At 37.8% G+C, this 17573-nt stretch overlaps 1 protein-coding gene and 1 long non-coding RNA gene across 2 annotated transcripts in view; one reads left to right on the forward strand and one right to left on the reverse strand.

Annotated features, from left to right (window-relative positions):
- cacng2a (calcium channel, voltage-dependent, gamma subunit 2a) overlaps positions 1 to 5465 on the forward strand; it is an 85308-nt gene extending 79843 nt beyond the window's left edge. The window contains exon 4 of the mRNA XM_024272169.2: positions 3532 to 5465. Coding sequence (XP_024127937.1) covers positions 3532 to 4061 — 530 coding nt within the window. The 3' untranslated portion in view covers positions 4062 to 5465. The remainder of the gene's footprint in view (positions 1 to 3531) is intronic.
- LOC118599038 lies at positions 4206 to 16386 on the reverse strand. The gene is made up of 9 exons (XR_004948297.1): positions 15864 to 16386; positions 13201 to 13279; positions 12469 to 12647; positions 12211 to 12275; positions 7992 to 8081; positions 7306 to 7458; positions 5502 to 5566; positions 4639 to 4914; positions 4206 to 4341 (listed from the first exon to the last, which is right to left on the reverse strand). It is a non-coding gene; the product is annotated as an uncharacterized LOC118599038 (long non-coding RNA).
- Between the last annotated feature and the right edge of the window lie 1187 nt (positions 16387 to 17573).

The raw sequence follows: 17573 nt of genomic DNA on the forward strand, positions 1-17573 counted from the left end.
CTAAGATTAAAACTGCATTTCTGAATATTTCTTTATGAATTGAGAATCAGGAGAGGATGCATTATAAAAATGAAAATTATATGTAGAAGCTTCCATTCTGATCATCCTCGTGGAGGCGACTAGATCCATGAGCGTCTTTGTTTTCCTCGTCTGAGCTGGAATCTGGATCAGAACTGTACACCTGGAGAGCTCCAGCAGTGCTCGCATGTAAACAGAGAACTTCAGCAACAAGGAGGGAAAGGGGGGCGGGGTTGCTCTGTGCTAATGGTCTCACCCACAACAAAGAGGAGAATTTCTAATGAATTCCTGCCAATCTGCAGAAACTATGTCCTAAAAGACGACACAGGTTTTATTATTTTGGTTATAAACAACATCATTATTAATAAAAGACAACTGGACACTCTTGAGAAACAGATAAAAAGATGATCGGACTGGATTGGATTGGATTGGATAGGGTTTGATTTAATTGGATAGGATTACATTAGATTAGATAGGATTAGACTGTACTGGATTGGATTAAAATTGACAGGATTAGATTAAATTAGATTAGATTAGATTAGATTAGATTAGATTAGATTAGATTAGATTAGATTAGATTAGATTAGATTAGATTAGATTAGATTAGATTAGACTGGATTGGACAGTATTAGATTAGATTATGATTGGACAGTATTAGATTAGATTATATTAGACTGATTGGATTTAATTTGATTGGACTGGACTGGATTGGGTTGGACAGGATTAGATTCGATTAGATTAGATTTAATTTAATTGGATTTGATTGGACTGGATTGGGTTGGACAGGGTTAGACTAGACTAGACTGGATTAGATTAGATTAGATTAGATTAGATTAGATTAGATTAGATTAGATTAGATTAGATTAGATTAGATTAGATTAGATTAGATTAGATTAGATTTAATTTAATTGGATTTGATTGGACTGGATTGGGTTGGACAGGATTAGATTAGATTGGACTGAACTGGATTGGGTTGGACAGGATTAGATTAGATTGGACTGAACTAGATTCGGTTGAACTGGATTAGATTAGATTAGATTGGAAAATGGTTTATTTCAAGCAATCCTAGCAAGAATAATCCATTAACAAGACAATCAACCGAGTTTTATGTCAATACAAAAACATACTAAACCTAATCAGATGATCATGATCCGAATAGGACTTTTATTATTCTTCTAAATGACATTTTAATGAGATCCCTGGGAAGGGAGGACAAGCCTGATGTTTAAATGCTTCAAATCTGGTTCACTGTCACTTACTGAACATTAAAAAAAAAATAAAAATAAATTTAGGTAAAATACCACTTAGAAAACATTCAAACAAAATTTTCTCCTTCTTCTCTTATGGCATTTCGTGGCTAAAAGTTGTCCACTGGGATTCATCTCTAAAAATATGTTGTCTCTCACAGTTTCCTCAAGGATCCGTCTTTTAAAACATAATGTGTCAAAAACGCCCCTCTGTGACTAAGCTCATATTAAGTTTGTTGTATGATGAGCTGTATCACAGAAAACAGCTGTGTGATTTGAATAATCTGCAGCGAGACGGGAAACTGGAAGAAGCCTCTTCTGGAACGGGGTAATGTGTTGCTGGGGAGATCAGAACCAAAATACCAGAGGAAGAGTCGGAACTGGACTTCTTTTGTGTGAACTCAAACTGTTTTGAGCTTTCTTCCTGGAATCGAATTAGTCTGTTGTTAGAATCTATTTAAAGTCTCTCTCTGATCACCTTTTGATCTATTTTTAGATCTCTTTTTAATTATGATCATCCTGTTTTTAGTTAAAATCAAAAACCTGTCATTTTCTAGGACAAAGTCTCTGCAGAGCGGCCAGAGTTCATTAGAATTTTGCCTCTGAGTTGCCCATCTATTCCCATCACTGTGCTGAGAGCCCTCCTGCTATCTTACAGCCCCTCACACCTTAACCAAACATTTCTGGGGCAACAAAAATGGCGAGTAATGTTGGAGCTATCCAGCTGTAGAGCTGGATCTAGTTGTTTGCAAGTGGAAGCATCAGAATGGAGCAGAAAAAGGAGCTTGTGGCTTATTTTCTATATCATAAATACAATCTTTTTCAAGTTGCGCTGTTTCATCTGTTCCTGATTCACATGAATTTGAAAAAAGAAATGCAGAAATGTGATTTTAAGCTGATTTTTTTTCCTTATGTGTCCTCCATCATCAGAAAAATGCCACAAGAACACATTGAAAACATCATAAACTGGAGTTCTTTTCAAAACACACTGGGTGTGACTGATTATTGAAACCAGAGTTTCTTTCTGGTGGATCATTCAAAATAACGTAGTTGAATGAAAGCAGAAAAAGATGCTTTCAAAGTAATCACAACTAACTGAAAAAAAGATTAAATTAATTAGTCAACTGACAAATATAATAAGTTGCAGTTCTTAAACGTTGCTCTTTCCTGATATTTAGGGATCAGAGGCCAAACATGGTATCATATAAGAATCATTGACTGTACCAGAGAACTGGACTGAGTTAGTGAGTGCGATGTCCTCAATTAATTCTGGCTCCAACTAAATGAAATCCATTGAGACTCGAGGATAATCAAGAATATGTTGGAAAAAAAAAAGGTATCGGAACAAGAAGGGTTATTCTGACCAATAGAATGACTCTCGATGGGATTTTTCTTGAAGCCAGCTAGTACTTCCTGTTTGGAACGTAAGGAGGGAGGAGTCCCTCTTTCCAGTACTCTATATACAGCCAATAGCCAGGACTTTTATACCAGTTTCAGATTGAAGTTTGAAGGTTGTTGTGTCCACAGTTTACCTAAAATAATCCTTTGATGTTCTAAGTCGCACATGTCAAAGTCCCGGCCCGGGGGCCGGATCCGGCCCTCCAGATCATTTTGTTTTATTATTTTTTCTTACCCAATGTGATCTCACACTTATTTCTAACTTGTATAATTTTGACAAAATATATTTTTTATGGCGAGTAGAATATTGAAAGTTATTTTAGGTTTAAGTTGATTTATTCTGGAATAATAATCCTGCCTTTTTATTGTTCATACTAATATTAAAACATTACGTTTTTAAGTTTTAGAAATTTAGTTTTAGAGTGTTCCATAAATGTTTATCCTGTTCGACCCATGACCTAACGTGTGTTTGAACTTTAGCCCCCTGTGCGATTGAGTTTGACACCTCTGTTCTGAGTGAACTTTGACTGATGTTCCTCCATCACATATGGGTTTCTTCTAAAAGATTGAATCTTTTAAATAATAATCAGCTGAAGTAATCCTATGGAATTACGCTGATTTTTAACCAAGATCGGTTGAGGCTCGACTCCATCAGCTATCAGAGATTTCTTTACATTACTTAACTTTTAAAGATTTATTGCAATTCACAATCATTTTGAAGTTTACATTTCCTACATTTCTACTTTTAAAGAGCTGAAGTTGTAGATTTAAGTTCTCCACTGACACATTGCCTCTGTTTTCTTCCTCTCATCCATGGATCATTACCCACAACTCGTGTCTCATTGCGCCGCCCATCCTGATCCACCAGGTCTGAGCAACATTATCGGCATCATCGTGTACATATCAGCCAACGCGGGGGACCCTTCAAAAAGCGACTCAAAGAAGAACAGCTACTCGTACGGCTGGTCCTTCTACTTTGGTGCCCTTTCCTTCATCATGGCTGAGATGGTGGGCGTCTTGGCTGTGCACATGTTCATCGACCGACATCGACAGCTGCGAATAGGAGCGCGTGCAGCTGACTACCTCCAAGGCTCGGCCATCACACGGATACCCAGCTACCGCTACCGCTACAGGCGCCGCTCCCGCTCTTCTTCTCGCTCCACAGACCCATCGCATTCCCGCGACGCCTCGCCGGTGGGCCTCAAGGGCTTCAGCGCGCTGCCCTCCACAGAGATCTCCATGTACACGCTTCCCCGGGACACTCTCAAGTCCACCGGTACGCCCACCTACAACTCTGAGAGGGACCACAGCTTCCTTCAGGTCCACAACTGCATCCAGAAGGACCTCAAAGACTCCAGCCACACCAACACAGCAAACCGCCGCACCACACCTGTATGAGGGGGTCGGCGGAGGCCCGGGAGTCCAGCGGAGACGCGGGGACCCCTGCAGTAGAAGTTCCATGTTTATAGACATTTATTGGGTTTTTTTTGTTTGTTTTTTTCCAGCTGCATGACTTTTCCATTACTATTGTTGAGAGAGCCTCAGCGGTTCTCCTGGACCGAGCGGCGCAGGAACACGCCACGCTGTTCCCAGAGCGTTTCCTGTCATTTTGATTTGTTTTTTGTTGTTTTTTCCATACAGGGTTGGAGGACACAGACAGCTGGGGGGGGGGGCATTTCTAAGACAAACAAAAAGAAATAAATATTCCATTATTTTAGTTCTTCTTTGTTTTAAAAGTTTTCAGTTGAAGCTCCACTCCATTCTTGATTTATTGGCAAATTTGTTAATTTTTTGCATAAAACTGTGAATTGTTACAGCTTGGGATTCAGTAAGAATTACCCCAATCTGTAATACCTAACAAAGGTACTATATATATATATATATATATATGTAATACTTTTATAAATAAATTATTATGTTAATAATCAAGAGATAACAGACTTTACTGAAGCAAAAAAGCAACAAAAAAAGTTACCTAAACCAAGTGCTGTTGGAAACTCGAGAAAAGACTCTCAGTATTTGTCGACTTGAAGGTCAAGAACCAGAGAAGGTCTTCCTGGTGGCAGCAGCGCCGGAAACGCAGACAGCCAGCCGTAGTGTAATATCTATTCTTTTAATAGAACCTTCTCGTCTTTTTCCCCCGTCTCTGTTCGCTTTCTTTTTTTGAGGAGGGGGAACGGTGGAACCCTTTCAGCAGAAAGAACCAAGCCAAGGAGTCTCGGAAAGACTCCAGACATGACTTCTGCACACACTAAAAGGAAGGAGCAGAGGGGAAGGAAAAGAAGAGGACGTCAGACACTAAAATAAAGTTTAAACATGACATAGAACAAAAAAAAAAGCTAAGTGACTCACAATTTCAGAAATTAAATGCATGCTATAAAATTACAGCGAACCTGCTCTTGAGAAACTTAAGTTTTAAAGTTTAATAAATATAAGGGGAAAAAAGCAAAGGCGCTAGAGTTTAAAGTATTAATGTTTTCATGTGTGTTTTTCTTATGTTTTTTATTTATTTAGCTCATTTTATTTCATTATGAGACAAACCAAACAATCTGAATTGAACAAAACTGCTTTTTTAAACAGTTTGGTTAATTTCTTTATAAATATATAAATAAATGTATGTATGTATGTGTTTAATTTTGTTTTTAAAACTCACACAGCCTTAGTCATTTCTTTGTTTCTTTTGATTTTTAATGTGTTGTTCAGATTGAAAATGAAATCTTTAAAGGTGCCAAAACCGAATGATCCTATACTTGGATGCATCAAGTCCTGATGAATAAAATACAAACCCAAGGGGAAACAAGCCGACACGTTTGAGTGTGCGTCTCTAACATGTGTTACCTGACGACACCTTTGCTGTTTTTGGATTTTACTGCTTCTTCTTCTCATCTATGATGCTGCTGCTTCTAGAAAAGGAAGAAAAACACAGGAAATGTCTTAATGTGCACTTTTATTTTATGTTTTCCTATTATTATTAGATCTATATGCATTATGAAGATGAGCCGTGATCTCCTGGGATAATTATTTAGCTAAATTATGGAATTAGTTGGAAAAATTACTTGTGGGGAAAGTAAGCCCACCCCCATTTCCCATCATCCATCTGTTTACACTCCTGCTAGCTTACATTACAACCCCCATCACAACCCCAACATTACCAGTTCAACAAAAATGGCGAACAATGTCAGAGCAACGTCACAGCTACAAGCTATTTCCAAAAAGCTTTATTATCCTCTGCTCCTAATACACAATTATCTGGATGAAGACGTAAAATTTGAATGCAAATTTTCTTCATACATGTCCTCCATCATGAGAAAAATGCAACAAGAACATGTTAAAAACACAATTTTCTTAAAGAAAGTTTATTAGATTTTTTAAAACGTTTTTAAGATTCAGTCTTTACAGTATAATAAATATGTCAGCATTTTTTATCAGTTAATTTTGATCATAACTTCATATACCTTAATAGCTTTTTTTGTTTTCTCTCTTTATTCCCCTTCCTCTTTATTTCATTTACTTTGAACACAATAGTCAGCCTCACTGTTTTTACCAGACACATCTAAACTTTTGTCAAAGAAATGTTGAAAAACTGAGTTATCAGTAGGGATGGGGTGATAAAATCGATCTGAACTGATCTACACTCAAAAGATCAATAATTGATCCATAAAAGTAGAGATGTAACGCACAAGAATAAAGTCCACTAGCTTCATGCTAACGTATAATGGGATTTCCCATAGGGCGGCTAATGGTAACGCTTGGTCGACCTAAACATACATTGCTGACTAAATTAACAACTTTATTTACTCACAGGAATTCATTTTGCAAACTCTTTTAGGATTTTTTTTTATCTATTTATGGTCTAAAACACAAGCTTTATCCGAATATAGTGCATTATATAGAGCATTTGCCAATTTCTAGTGCTGTCCGAATCTGCTAATTCCAAAACCAAGAGCAAAGTAAATTTCCCAGAAGTCTTTGCGAAAAACTAGCGTGCATCATTGCTCACTAGATTAGCGAATGTAGACCATAATGCATTGTGGTCGGACAATTTCAAACAAAAAAACGTATTTAAATGTAATTTTTGGATAAACCATCCACATTTTCACCATTGGAGTCATAAATAGACATCGTGAAATATTCGTATTGATTTGATTTTGACTTTTTGAAATCGGTGATGTCATATCTGGCGTTTAGAAAAACGAACAGAACAGTGGTGAACATCGTGTCCGAATTGCCTTTAAAATCCAGAGCACTATATAGTCGTGCACTATATTGTTTTTTAGTAGTTAGGAATTCGGGAGGGAATTCTTTCATAAACAGTTTTTTACTCATACTTTCCTTTTCTTCTGGAATGAGGTGTACTGCTACAGCGCGATCGCCACCTAGTGGCCAAACTAAAACGCCCTACCGGAGAGGCAGAACTCATGTAACACTGTAACAATCTCGTTATAATTTCACTAATATATTAAAATTAAAATATATAGATTATAAATGTATAAACAATGTGTCTAAATGTGTAAACCGTGTAAAATTTAAAATATAATTGAATCAAATGGAATTTAGTGAATAAAAAGAATTTTTAAAAAATCAGAATCGATCCAGGCTCTGGTGAATCGAATCGATTCTGGAAATTATTTGCAATACCCACCAGTCATCAAGGAGTCAAAAGGAGGGAAACTGTCAGAGTTCAGGAAGACGATCACTACACAACTGCTTCAGATGTGAAGTTATTAGTGGATCTGTTGTAGATTTTCCACAAAAAAGACCTGACGATTAAAGATGTTTTCACCCTGATCTTGATCTAGAAGAGGACATGCAGTGAATAAAGACTGTCAGGAACCTAAAACACTGGACATCAACACAAAATGTTGGCTGGATCCCTCATACACCCATAAAAATAACAGCTGAGCTGTCACACATAAAACCCTGTGCGCCCCTGAAATCACTGCCTCAGCCTGCTGTTGTAAAACGGTGATAACACACAGCAATCGACCACTGTGGCCCATAATTCAGGATATATTAGAGTTCACTGCAGACTGAAGAGCTCTGTCCTGCATTCCACTGGAGGTAGGCCTGAAATTTATATAAAATAATAACATGGCATGTTCGACTGCTGCTGCACAAATACATCTGTTACTCACATTTCTTTCTCCTGTAACTGTCTGAGAGAAGGTCGCATGTAAGCTGAATTTTTGCTGTATTTGTCTCCAGAAACACGGGTTTGCAATTCTCTCAGCAGGAAGACTTCATGCAAAGAAACCTTTTTCTCCTGCACCTCTCTAAAAGCTCTCCTGGACCTGCAGCTCTGAGTGTGCATGAGTGTGAAGTGCTCACATTTGGATGCTGCTGAAGCAGAAAGCCGAACCAGAAAAATGATGCAGTCTTTTCTTTAGAAGCTTGTTGCAGGTAAAGGTGGAGAACAAACTGCAATAACAAACAGAAGCAAGTTTGCATTAAAAGTGAAGGAATTTGCAGCTTAAAGACCCACTACAGTCATCTTTTGACCTATTTCTTTTAATTATGATTTACAGTTTAATTATGATTACTGGTAAGCTTTTTTTGTTCACAATTTAAAAACCTCTTTCCTTTTCTAAGAAAGTGTTTTTTAAACTTTTTTGAGCCAAGGTTCTTTTTCCTTAGCAAAAATCCTGCAGCACACAAGCTACCAAAAATATATTTAAAATAAATAAATTTGAAACTCTATTGTCTGTATTGATGTACAATCCCTCTGCGATCTTGTTTGCATTTTTTGTAATAACGGAGGCACAAAAAGATTGAAGTTGAAGCTCCTAAGAAGTTTTTTTCCTCCACTTTAATAAAATTCAGTTTCACGTAATCACATAAAAAATAATTAGTTTTCTTTTTTTTTTTTTACAGAAAAAAAAAAATCAGCAATACTTGAAACTGCGGATAAAGAAACGCGAACACGCTGGGAACACTTTACCAATTCCCCTCTGAGTCATGACCACGGAGCAACCTCGCCCCTTCTTCCCCTCCCCCTTGCTGAGAGCTCTCTATTTACACCCTGTCCCACTAGCTTACAGCCCCTCACACCCATTCGGATCTATTCATCTGCAAGTGAATGCATCAGAATCAAACACAGATACATTTTTTAACTGAATTTTTGTGTCTGGTCCTGATCCACAAGGATTTGAGTAAAAAAAAAAAAAACTCTTCAATGCAATTTTAAGCTAAATTTCTTTATATATGTCCTCCATGGTCAGAAAATGTTAAAAACACTCATGAGAGCGACATAAGACACGTACAAGGATGTCTTCAAAAACTGCTGAGATCCTGACACTCATCCTCCAACCAGCTCTCCATAAAATACATTATTGATGCATTTAAATGAACGTTATTCAGAATTCATGGGCCGAACCTTAAATCAAAGGTGCTGGAGAAACCAGGCGTGACACCAAGCGACACCTGTCTGCCTCAACTTTCTGAACGTCACTTTTCTAACGTTTCTAGACGGGACGAGTCTGCTCTCTGGAACATCCTTCACATTTTGTCAAGCTGTCTTCTCTGATTTCCACTTCTCCAGAACAAGTCCTGTCATGTCAGATGCTTAGCAAGAGTCGACCTGCACATCAGCCGGCGGACAGAGGACAGTCAGAGACACAAAGCCTCACCTGTGCAGTCTGAGGAGGACCACGTCTGACGGATCCAATAGTCGATCACATTTTCAGACAAAAATAAAGTCTTCCTTTCCGAAGAACATTCAAGATTTTGCTTAACTCCTTGACATTCTAAAGACACAAGTTCAGTTTATGTTTTTACAACTTTGCAACCACCCGATCAATTAATAATCTCTAAAAGCAGACAGAGGACAAATTAGTTTAAAGCACACTATACATTGTATTTTAACAATTAATTTTTTTACAACAGTTTCCTCAAAATACAAACACTGTATGTATTCAGTTTGGATTGTTTCTATATCAAAGAAGGGACCAAAAAATCCCTTTTATTTATTAGGATGTTTTCAAACCCTTTGATGAAGTCTAAAATAACACTTTTGCACAATTATTTTTTATTAGATAATAGATAGTACCAGTTGGGGGATTTGGTAAATTTTTGCTCACAAAAATGTTAGCAAAAAATTAAGTGCTCAAGAAGAGACATCACCTTATTTAGCAACTGTCTCAAATTTGATCCAATTTATAACATGATTTATCTGTAATTTAAAAAAATATATCAACTCATTTTGCAGTATTTTAATACAGCAAGTATTCAATTAAAAAGATGAACATTAATAGATGACTTATTCTCTATGATGGAGTACTGAAAAAATCAAAAAGATTATAAATAAATAAAATAGAAGAAAAAAAGTCTTAAAATTATGACATGGAGTCAAAATGTTACAAGAATAGAGTTGTTAAATTTAAAAAGAAATAATATTAAAAGAATGAAAACAAAGTTTGAGATCAAAGTCAAACTTTTACAAGGTTAAAAAATATGCTCATTAAATTATGAGATACAAGTTTTTTGAGAATAAGTTTTCAAAAGTTCAGAAAAAGTCCAAATATTGAGAGTAAATTTGTAAAATTATGAGAAAAAAGTCGACATGACTAAAGTTCTTAAATTATTAAAAAAATCTAAATTTTACAAGAAAAAAAATCTTGAAATTATGAGAAAAAAAAATCAAAATTTTACAAAAAATTGTTTTAAAAAAGTCTACATTTTATGAGAATAAAGTTGTGAAATGTAAAAAAAGACAACATTTTTTGAAAATAAATGTTTTAAATTTTGAAAAAAGGTAATATTTTATTAGAATAAAGTCATTAGATTTTTTATTTTGAAAAAAATCCAAAAATTTATGAAAATAAATTCGTTGCATTTTACGAAGAAAAATCAAAATATCTTTAGCATAAAGTCATTAAATTTTGAGGAAAAAAGTAAAAGTTTTATTAGAATAAACGTGTTAAATTTTGAGAAAAAAAGTCAAAATTTTTAGATTTATTCATAAAATTATAGGAAAAAAGTCACATTTTTTCATGACTAAAGTTCTTATATTTTATGGAAAAAAGGCAAATTTTTACAAGACGGTTTTTAGGTTTTGAGGAAACTAGTAACAAAATTTTTGAGTGTTAATCCATAAAATTATGAGGAAAAAGTCAAAAGTTTTTTCAAATAAAGATTTCAAGTTGTAGAATTTTTTGTAATTCTACAAGGAAAATGTCTTGTTTTTTATGTGGTTTTATTTAAGAAAAATAAATTTGCACCACAAAAAACAGTCAAACAGATTGAGCCAGAGTTTAGAGTATTGTGATGCCCATCTGATTTATCTGCAGGATAATCTTTTTTGAAACATTTTCAAAGCTAAATGTAATATTTGTTATTCGGAAACGTCTGATTTTGATCCTTTTTGACTTTATTCTTGTAAATTTTCATCTTTTTTATTATTTTTTGTATTTTTACAACTCTTCTTATATATTGTTTATTTTTCTTCCTTCATTGTTGCTCTAACCATAAAGTGTTTTAAATGAGCAAAACTCTTCCTAAAGGGTTCTTGAGATTTCAGGGAGCAGCCATTTTGAAATGAGCAGGAAAAGCCCCTCTACTGCCTCTAGTGGAATGAGGATGAACTACAGGGATAGTCATTTATGAAAGGTTTTTAAGAAAAGTTTGATTCATGCTAATGAGATATGAGTCTCAGAAATCCAACTATCAAATATGATATTATGTTTAGAAGCATTTAGGCACAAAGAAGCTCAAAATGACACTTAAGAAGGAAAAATAACTATCAAAACTCATTTTTTCTTCAACTTCTCTGCTGCTTCTTTGGTCCAGAGGGAGTGGCTGCTGTTTGAACTGCATGATATGATGCTCAGGCTGAATGCTGCTCTGAGGACAGATTTTCATGCTATAATTAAAAATATGACAATTCAAAGAAGGCCTAAACTGCTACTCAGACAACTGGTGGTCCAGATTTAACTAAACACACTTCGGACGATTATAGCAAAGAAATAAATCACCGGACCGTTCTTTGACAAAAATGTTTTCGGGAGTTAAATTCTGCAAACAAGGGAAAAGCTCTGAAAATCCTCCCGTTAGTGGGGGAGCCGTAATTAGTTTGCACCACCATGCCTCCTCTCTTCTGCATTTAACCTTGCTCTCCTCTTCCCGTTTTCCCTCCCTTCTTCCTGCTGTGGCGATCAGAGTGTCTCTGCAGTGCTGTGTGATCAGGGGGGTGGAGGGAGGGTCAGCAGAGGAGGCTATGAGAAGATGAGCCCCCCCTTGGTTGCTTTTGCTCAGAATATTAAGTGCAAACACACTGGCTCCAACCGAACTTTGTGTCAGTCAGACTCCAAGGTTACGTAACCTCACATCAGAGCCCTCTCTGTGACCTTACTGGACCGTGCTCTGGGACAGAGAGGCGGGCCCCCCCACGGGGGCCGAAGCCTCCGGTTGCTGAGACAGGGCATCGCTTCTTTGGATGGAAAACCCTCAAATGTCTGTTTGGATTTCTGAAGTGATCTTTCTGTTGTGTGCAGTCTGCATGCGTCTGCCTTTCAGTACTGCTGACCAGAGGACAGTTGCAGATTGCACTTACCCCAGGTTATTTTTCGGTCATGTAAAGTTGACTGGCAACTGAGAGCTATATGCACGCTCCCCCAGCTGGAAAAAAAAAAAAATCAGTATGGAATGACAAAGTCACATCACTCGAACAGCTGAGACAAGCAGCATCCTCTGAAAGCTTCTGAGACGGCAGAAACCCGGCGTGGACAGCGGTGCTCACACTTTCCACATCATCTCAGAGTTTTTTTTTTTAATCCAACATTTAAAGGTTTTTTAAAAAAAGAGCTTGTACATTTGGTTGCGAGTTGAGCGCCCCCTGGTGGTGCAGGGCAGGAGGAGCAGCAGCCTTCAGCAGGAACGTTGTGTCCATGAACGGGTCTGGAATACTGATGCCACGGTGCAGGGGTGCAGGAGCACTCCATGTCCTCGGCTGGAGGAGGTCCCTGTGACTCCATGCAGCTGCAGCCAGACCTGCAAAGAGGATCAATTTTTAAAATATCCCTTAAAAGGAGTTTCATTAAGGCTAAAGGCACTTTTAGAATCTGATTTGTGCATAAAGAAGTCCAAAGAAAATCAGCTTCTACCTTAAAATGAACTCCACATGAGATTTATAATTGATTTAAAATCCAGAAAGCTAATATTTGAATCATAAGATCCAAATATTTGATGGTATTTGCATTAATCTGAAGCCGTATGGATGCTGTCCCTCACAGCCAGCCTGCACTGAACCAGTTTTCGCCTGCAGCCTCCATCGGGTGTGATGATGGCCCCGGCCGTGTGGTCGTCCCCTTCCAACAGCCTGTCCTCCTGTCGGACCGCACACCCCCACCCCCACCACCCCCCACGTCCCTCTGCAGGACGGCCTGCCCCTGACTCCGTGCCAGCCGGACCTCGGCTCAGCCACGGGAAGCACAGAGACGCAGATGCACGCACCTCCATGCAGACGGGCGCACGCTCTGCACATAAATCAAACGCTGGGCTGTGCTCTCTCTTTCTCTGCTGTCCCAGCATGCACCCTGCTTACCTGGCTGCCGTCCCACGAACGACAGCTGCTGTCAGAGAGATGGACTGAGGCCTCCACTGCACGTTGGGACTCCATCATACTGTTAGCCAACAGACACAGAAGTGTTTTCAACAAATTAACCAAAAAGATGTCAGGAAATGAGTAACAACATCAAAAAATAACATCAAATCAAGCTGACATTAGTGGAGGATAAAGAACAAAGGAAAGCTAGTGGATGTGGTAGTACCAGGGGTCTGAAACCTGCGGCTCCGGAGCCACATGCGGCTCTTTAACTCCTTCATTGTGGCTCTCTGGTTAAAGAAAAATGCAATATTTTTAATTTGAAAAAGTAGCATATTTTACGTTCATTTTGTAGGTTTATTAAGCAAAAATAATAAAGCTAAAAGTCAAACATTTTTCAACTCCTTCACAAGCAGTTGAAGGACAGTAGTATCACTCCACCAGGATCCTGACTTCATTACCCATAATGCCCGACCACCCATTTAGCAGTTGGCTTCATAGTTTACTGAAACATGACATATTTTTGATTGCTGTTTACTACAGAAAATCAATCTAAAGTCAGCACACACACCAGAATTTAAAAGAATCACTTTCGATTTTTAAATAAAAAATAAGACCGGAAATCGCTAAAAAAATTAACTAATTAATGGCAAACCTGGGAAAAATTAATCGCGATTAATCGCAATCGTTTTTTTTATTTACAGTATTTTCCGACCACTTATTATCTGTGAATAATCAAATATGAATTCAAAACTCTACATATAGAACATTTATTTTTGCTGTCAATGGATTTTAAAAAATCTAATTAATCGCACTTTTGTGTTGTGATTAATCACAATTAATCAAAATGTTTTACCTGGTAAAATTTATTTGTACAATGTGGCACTGGACCATGGATCAAGTAGTCCGCTTTTAACTCGTTAATGTTCACAGCCCTAATAAAAAACCCAAAGGATATAAGTTGTGAAAAACATGAGGGTCAGTTAATTAGCTCTTGTTTATTTATTTTTATTCAGAGTTGTGACTCTCTGGCTGAGATGCACCATAAACAATGGTTTTGTGTGTGTTTATTTTTCATCACTACTGATATTTCACTACCTACTACTACTTTGACATGACTTTATGTGGCACAGGATGTCTTATTTTGAAAAGAAGTCATGTACACCCCTAAAGAATTAGAAACTAATTCATGTTTTAAAAAAAGCTTTTTTTTATTTATGTTTCTGTTTTATTTATGCTTTAAAAAACAAATATATTAGTTCTGGAGAAATCCTCCAGAATGGTTCTTTAACTGCTGAAGGTTGTCGACCCCCAAGTGAAGGCAACCTCAGGTAGAATGAACACGAGAAACTGGAGAAATACCAGTGACTTGGTGAAGACCTGGTGAAGACCTGGAAGGTGTGGTGATTGCAATACTCGACCCCCAAACTGGAGGAGTGACCACAGCAGATGTCTGGAAAAACCTCAGACATTTCAGTCCAGACAAGTGAATTTTGCCAGGAACAGAAAAGTGAACTGTGCAGGACCCTCAAGAGAACTCTGCACCTTTGAGCAAACATACTCAAAAACTCATCAAAATCTAATGCAATAAAGTTCATAGTGTCTATAAGTATTCATAGCCTCTTCTTGGTTCTTTTGTTATCAGACAAGCAATATTTCTTGATATGTTTAAGCGTCTTCATCAGAGTCATCACCAGGTGGTCGAGTGTGACATTATATAAACAGCTGATGTCAAACTTTGACAGGTGACTCCGCCCCCACGCCACTGGAGGATGTTGTTCCAAGTAGGGGAGAGCAGGACGCCGTCCCTTACCGGTTGAAACCATCAAAAAATATGAATGGGATCAAAATCTCTTATGGATCTCACACAAATCTGTTACAAAATCAAGTAACGCAGCCAAAACACACATGTTAGGGATTTCCAAAAGAGGCCTTGAAATTATTATGGGATGGCCACATGATCACCTAAAGGTTGGCTGCAATTTTCTGGCAAAGTGTGAAATTTGCCCATTATTGCACAATATTTGACTTTTGTTTGAGCAATTTTCATGGAATTTCACACACTCTCAAACCACAACAGACATTTCCTTTGATCTCAGGAAGAGGCCGCCATCTTTAATTTTCCTAAAAATAAAATAACTTTTAGGACCTTGTACAAATGTAAAATCCTCCATCCAACCAATCTTCTCCTAACTTCCCAAACATCCCTAGGAGGCTACTAGGTAAATTAATAGTCCTGTTACAAGTGATCACAGATCCCGGACGAGCCCCCAATTTATGATACACCTTATTTTCGTCATAAGAGTAAACTGAGAAAAATGTATAACAAAAAAAAAATTTCCACATGAAAAAGATAAAATGTATTTACAACAAACCAAACAATAAAGAACAACCAACAATAACTTCTTAAAGGTGAAGCAAAACGCTTCAGAGTGAACCGAGGCCAAAATAACAAACAAAACTCCACCTAAATGAGGTGGAAAAACAAACGACAAACACGAACCTAAACAGGAGAAAATCTGTACTAAAGAAAATGGTGGTTCACCCCTACAGCTTCACTTAAATTAGGTACACTAAACAACAGAGTTGGACCAAACAAAACCACAACAAAAACTACAAAGTACAACACCACAAAAACAAAACAGGTGGAGAAGCACGCCAACCTGCAGTGGAGACTGGCTGCAGCCCAGCTCCCTTCTCGTGGTCTGGAGGTCTTCATGGTGGATTTAGAGGCTCTCTCCATCAATGGAGACCAATGGGAGCCCCGCCCTTCCAGCACCACACCTGAAACAAATCAACAAAGACAGACACACAAAGATCCACAAATACACAGAAGTCCCATTCTGACAGAAATGCACAAAACACAGAACAAAACGAAAAAACAAAACCAAATACGGCCACAGCTGTAGAAGTAACAGGAGTAACTTGGACCAGCGTTCATGTAGCAAGCTTGCAAAAGTGGCTTCCACATTTTTTTCCTGGAATATTGCTAAATTTAATACATGAGCATAACAACAAAACATACTAAATAAAAATATTAGGAAATTCCTCCGTTGCCCATCGAATCAAAAATTTTACTTTACAAAAATTTTACAAAAATGAAATAAACCTGATCGTCACACCCAAGGGACCCAAAAATAAAATGGTTGCTATGGTGATAAAACCAACAGAAAATGCCATTTGGAAGAAGTGTTTCCATCTGGAAGCCCCACAAAAACGATAAATGGATGCAGTTAAGTACTGATGCATGATAATAATTTGACACAAATAATAGGAGTACAAATATCACAAAATTATCGCAACTATATGCAAAATGTCTGCCAAAAGGTGGTCATATAATGAAATAAGAGCTGAAAATGTCCTGAATTTTAGTTTAAAACTTAAACAAAAAAATATCACCTGAAAGAGCACTTTTAAGAGAGAATCACCAAGAAACTAAAGTTGGACACTAAATGTGCTCAAATTTGGTCAAAAACTGCCTCTTTAAATTTATTTTGCTCCAACACAAAACAGGAAGAGAGGAATGAGTTAAGAAAGTAAAATAATTCAGTTCAAATTCATGAACTGGTTATATTATTTTATTTGCAAAGTGAGCAACAAATTAGCAGAAAATGTCACATCGACAAAAAAAGCTTAAATAGTACAGAAAACTAAATGCATTAAAATAAAAAATCAGCTGAAGGCCCAGCATTGACCTTTGGTGAACCACTAGCCTCAGGAGAGCCACACAGGTGAAGCTGTCTGAGCAGAAACACCCTGCAGACCGCTGCTGCTGGGACGCCCAGCCATGAGTGGACAGGACCGAGGAGGCAATTAAAAGCTGAGCGGCTCATTTAGTGGTGGCGTTATGTAAAGCCGAGCGTTGCTTGTGTGCAGCAGGGCAGAGGTCACCGCCTCTGGAGCTGCTTATGCAACAGCGGGCCGTCTCCATGACTCTCCGCTGACCACCGCGCTTCACCCCGCTGCTCCGACACTACACTTTCAGGGCAAACTGCCCCCAGGGATTCTGGGTGGTGTAAGAAGAGCTTTGCTCCTCAGTTCTGAATTCCCTCAGCTGCAGGTGAGAGTGAAGAAACCTTGAGAATCCTCCACAGTAAACCCAGCAGCTTGCTTTTCATGCAGATCTTAAACATTTTCAACGACCACAGAGCCTCTCAGGGTCTCATTACCTGCTGAAGCCAGGTCTTTTTCTGCAATCATGGGTCAAAAGTGTTTGGGTTTAATTAGTCTTTTGACAGCCAATCAGCCAAAGGACTCTTAAAGAAAGCAGCTCAGCACAGCTGAGAAGTTCAGCTACAAATAAACCCAGAGCTTCAACCAATTCTGGTTTAAAAATGGCTGTTTTTTGAGAAAACAGGTAACAAAGACACCAA

Source organism: Oryzias melastigma, linkage group LG8 (assembly GCF_002922805.2).
Source record: "Oryzias melastigma strain HK-1 linkage group LG8, ASM292280v2, whole genome shotgun sequence".
Classification (NCBI taxonomy): domain Eukaryota; kingdom Metazoa; phylum Chordata; class Actinopteri; order Beloniformes; family Adrianichthyidae; genus Oryzias; species Oryzias melastigma.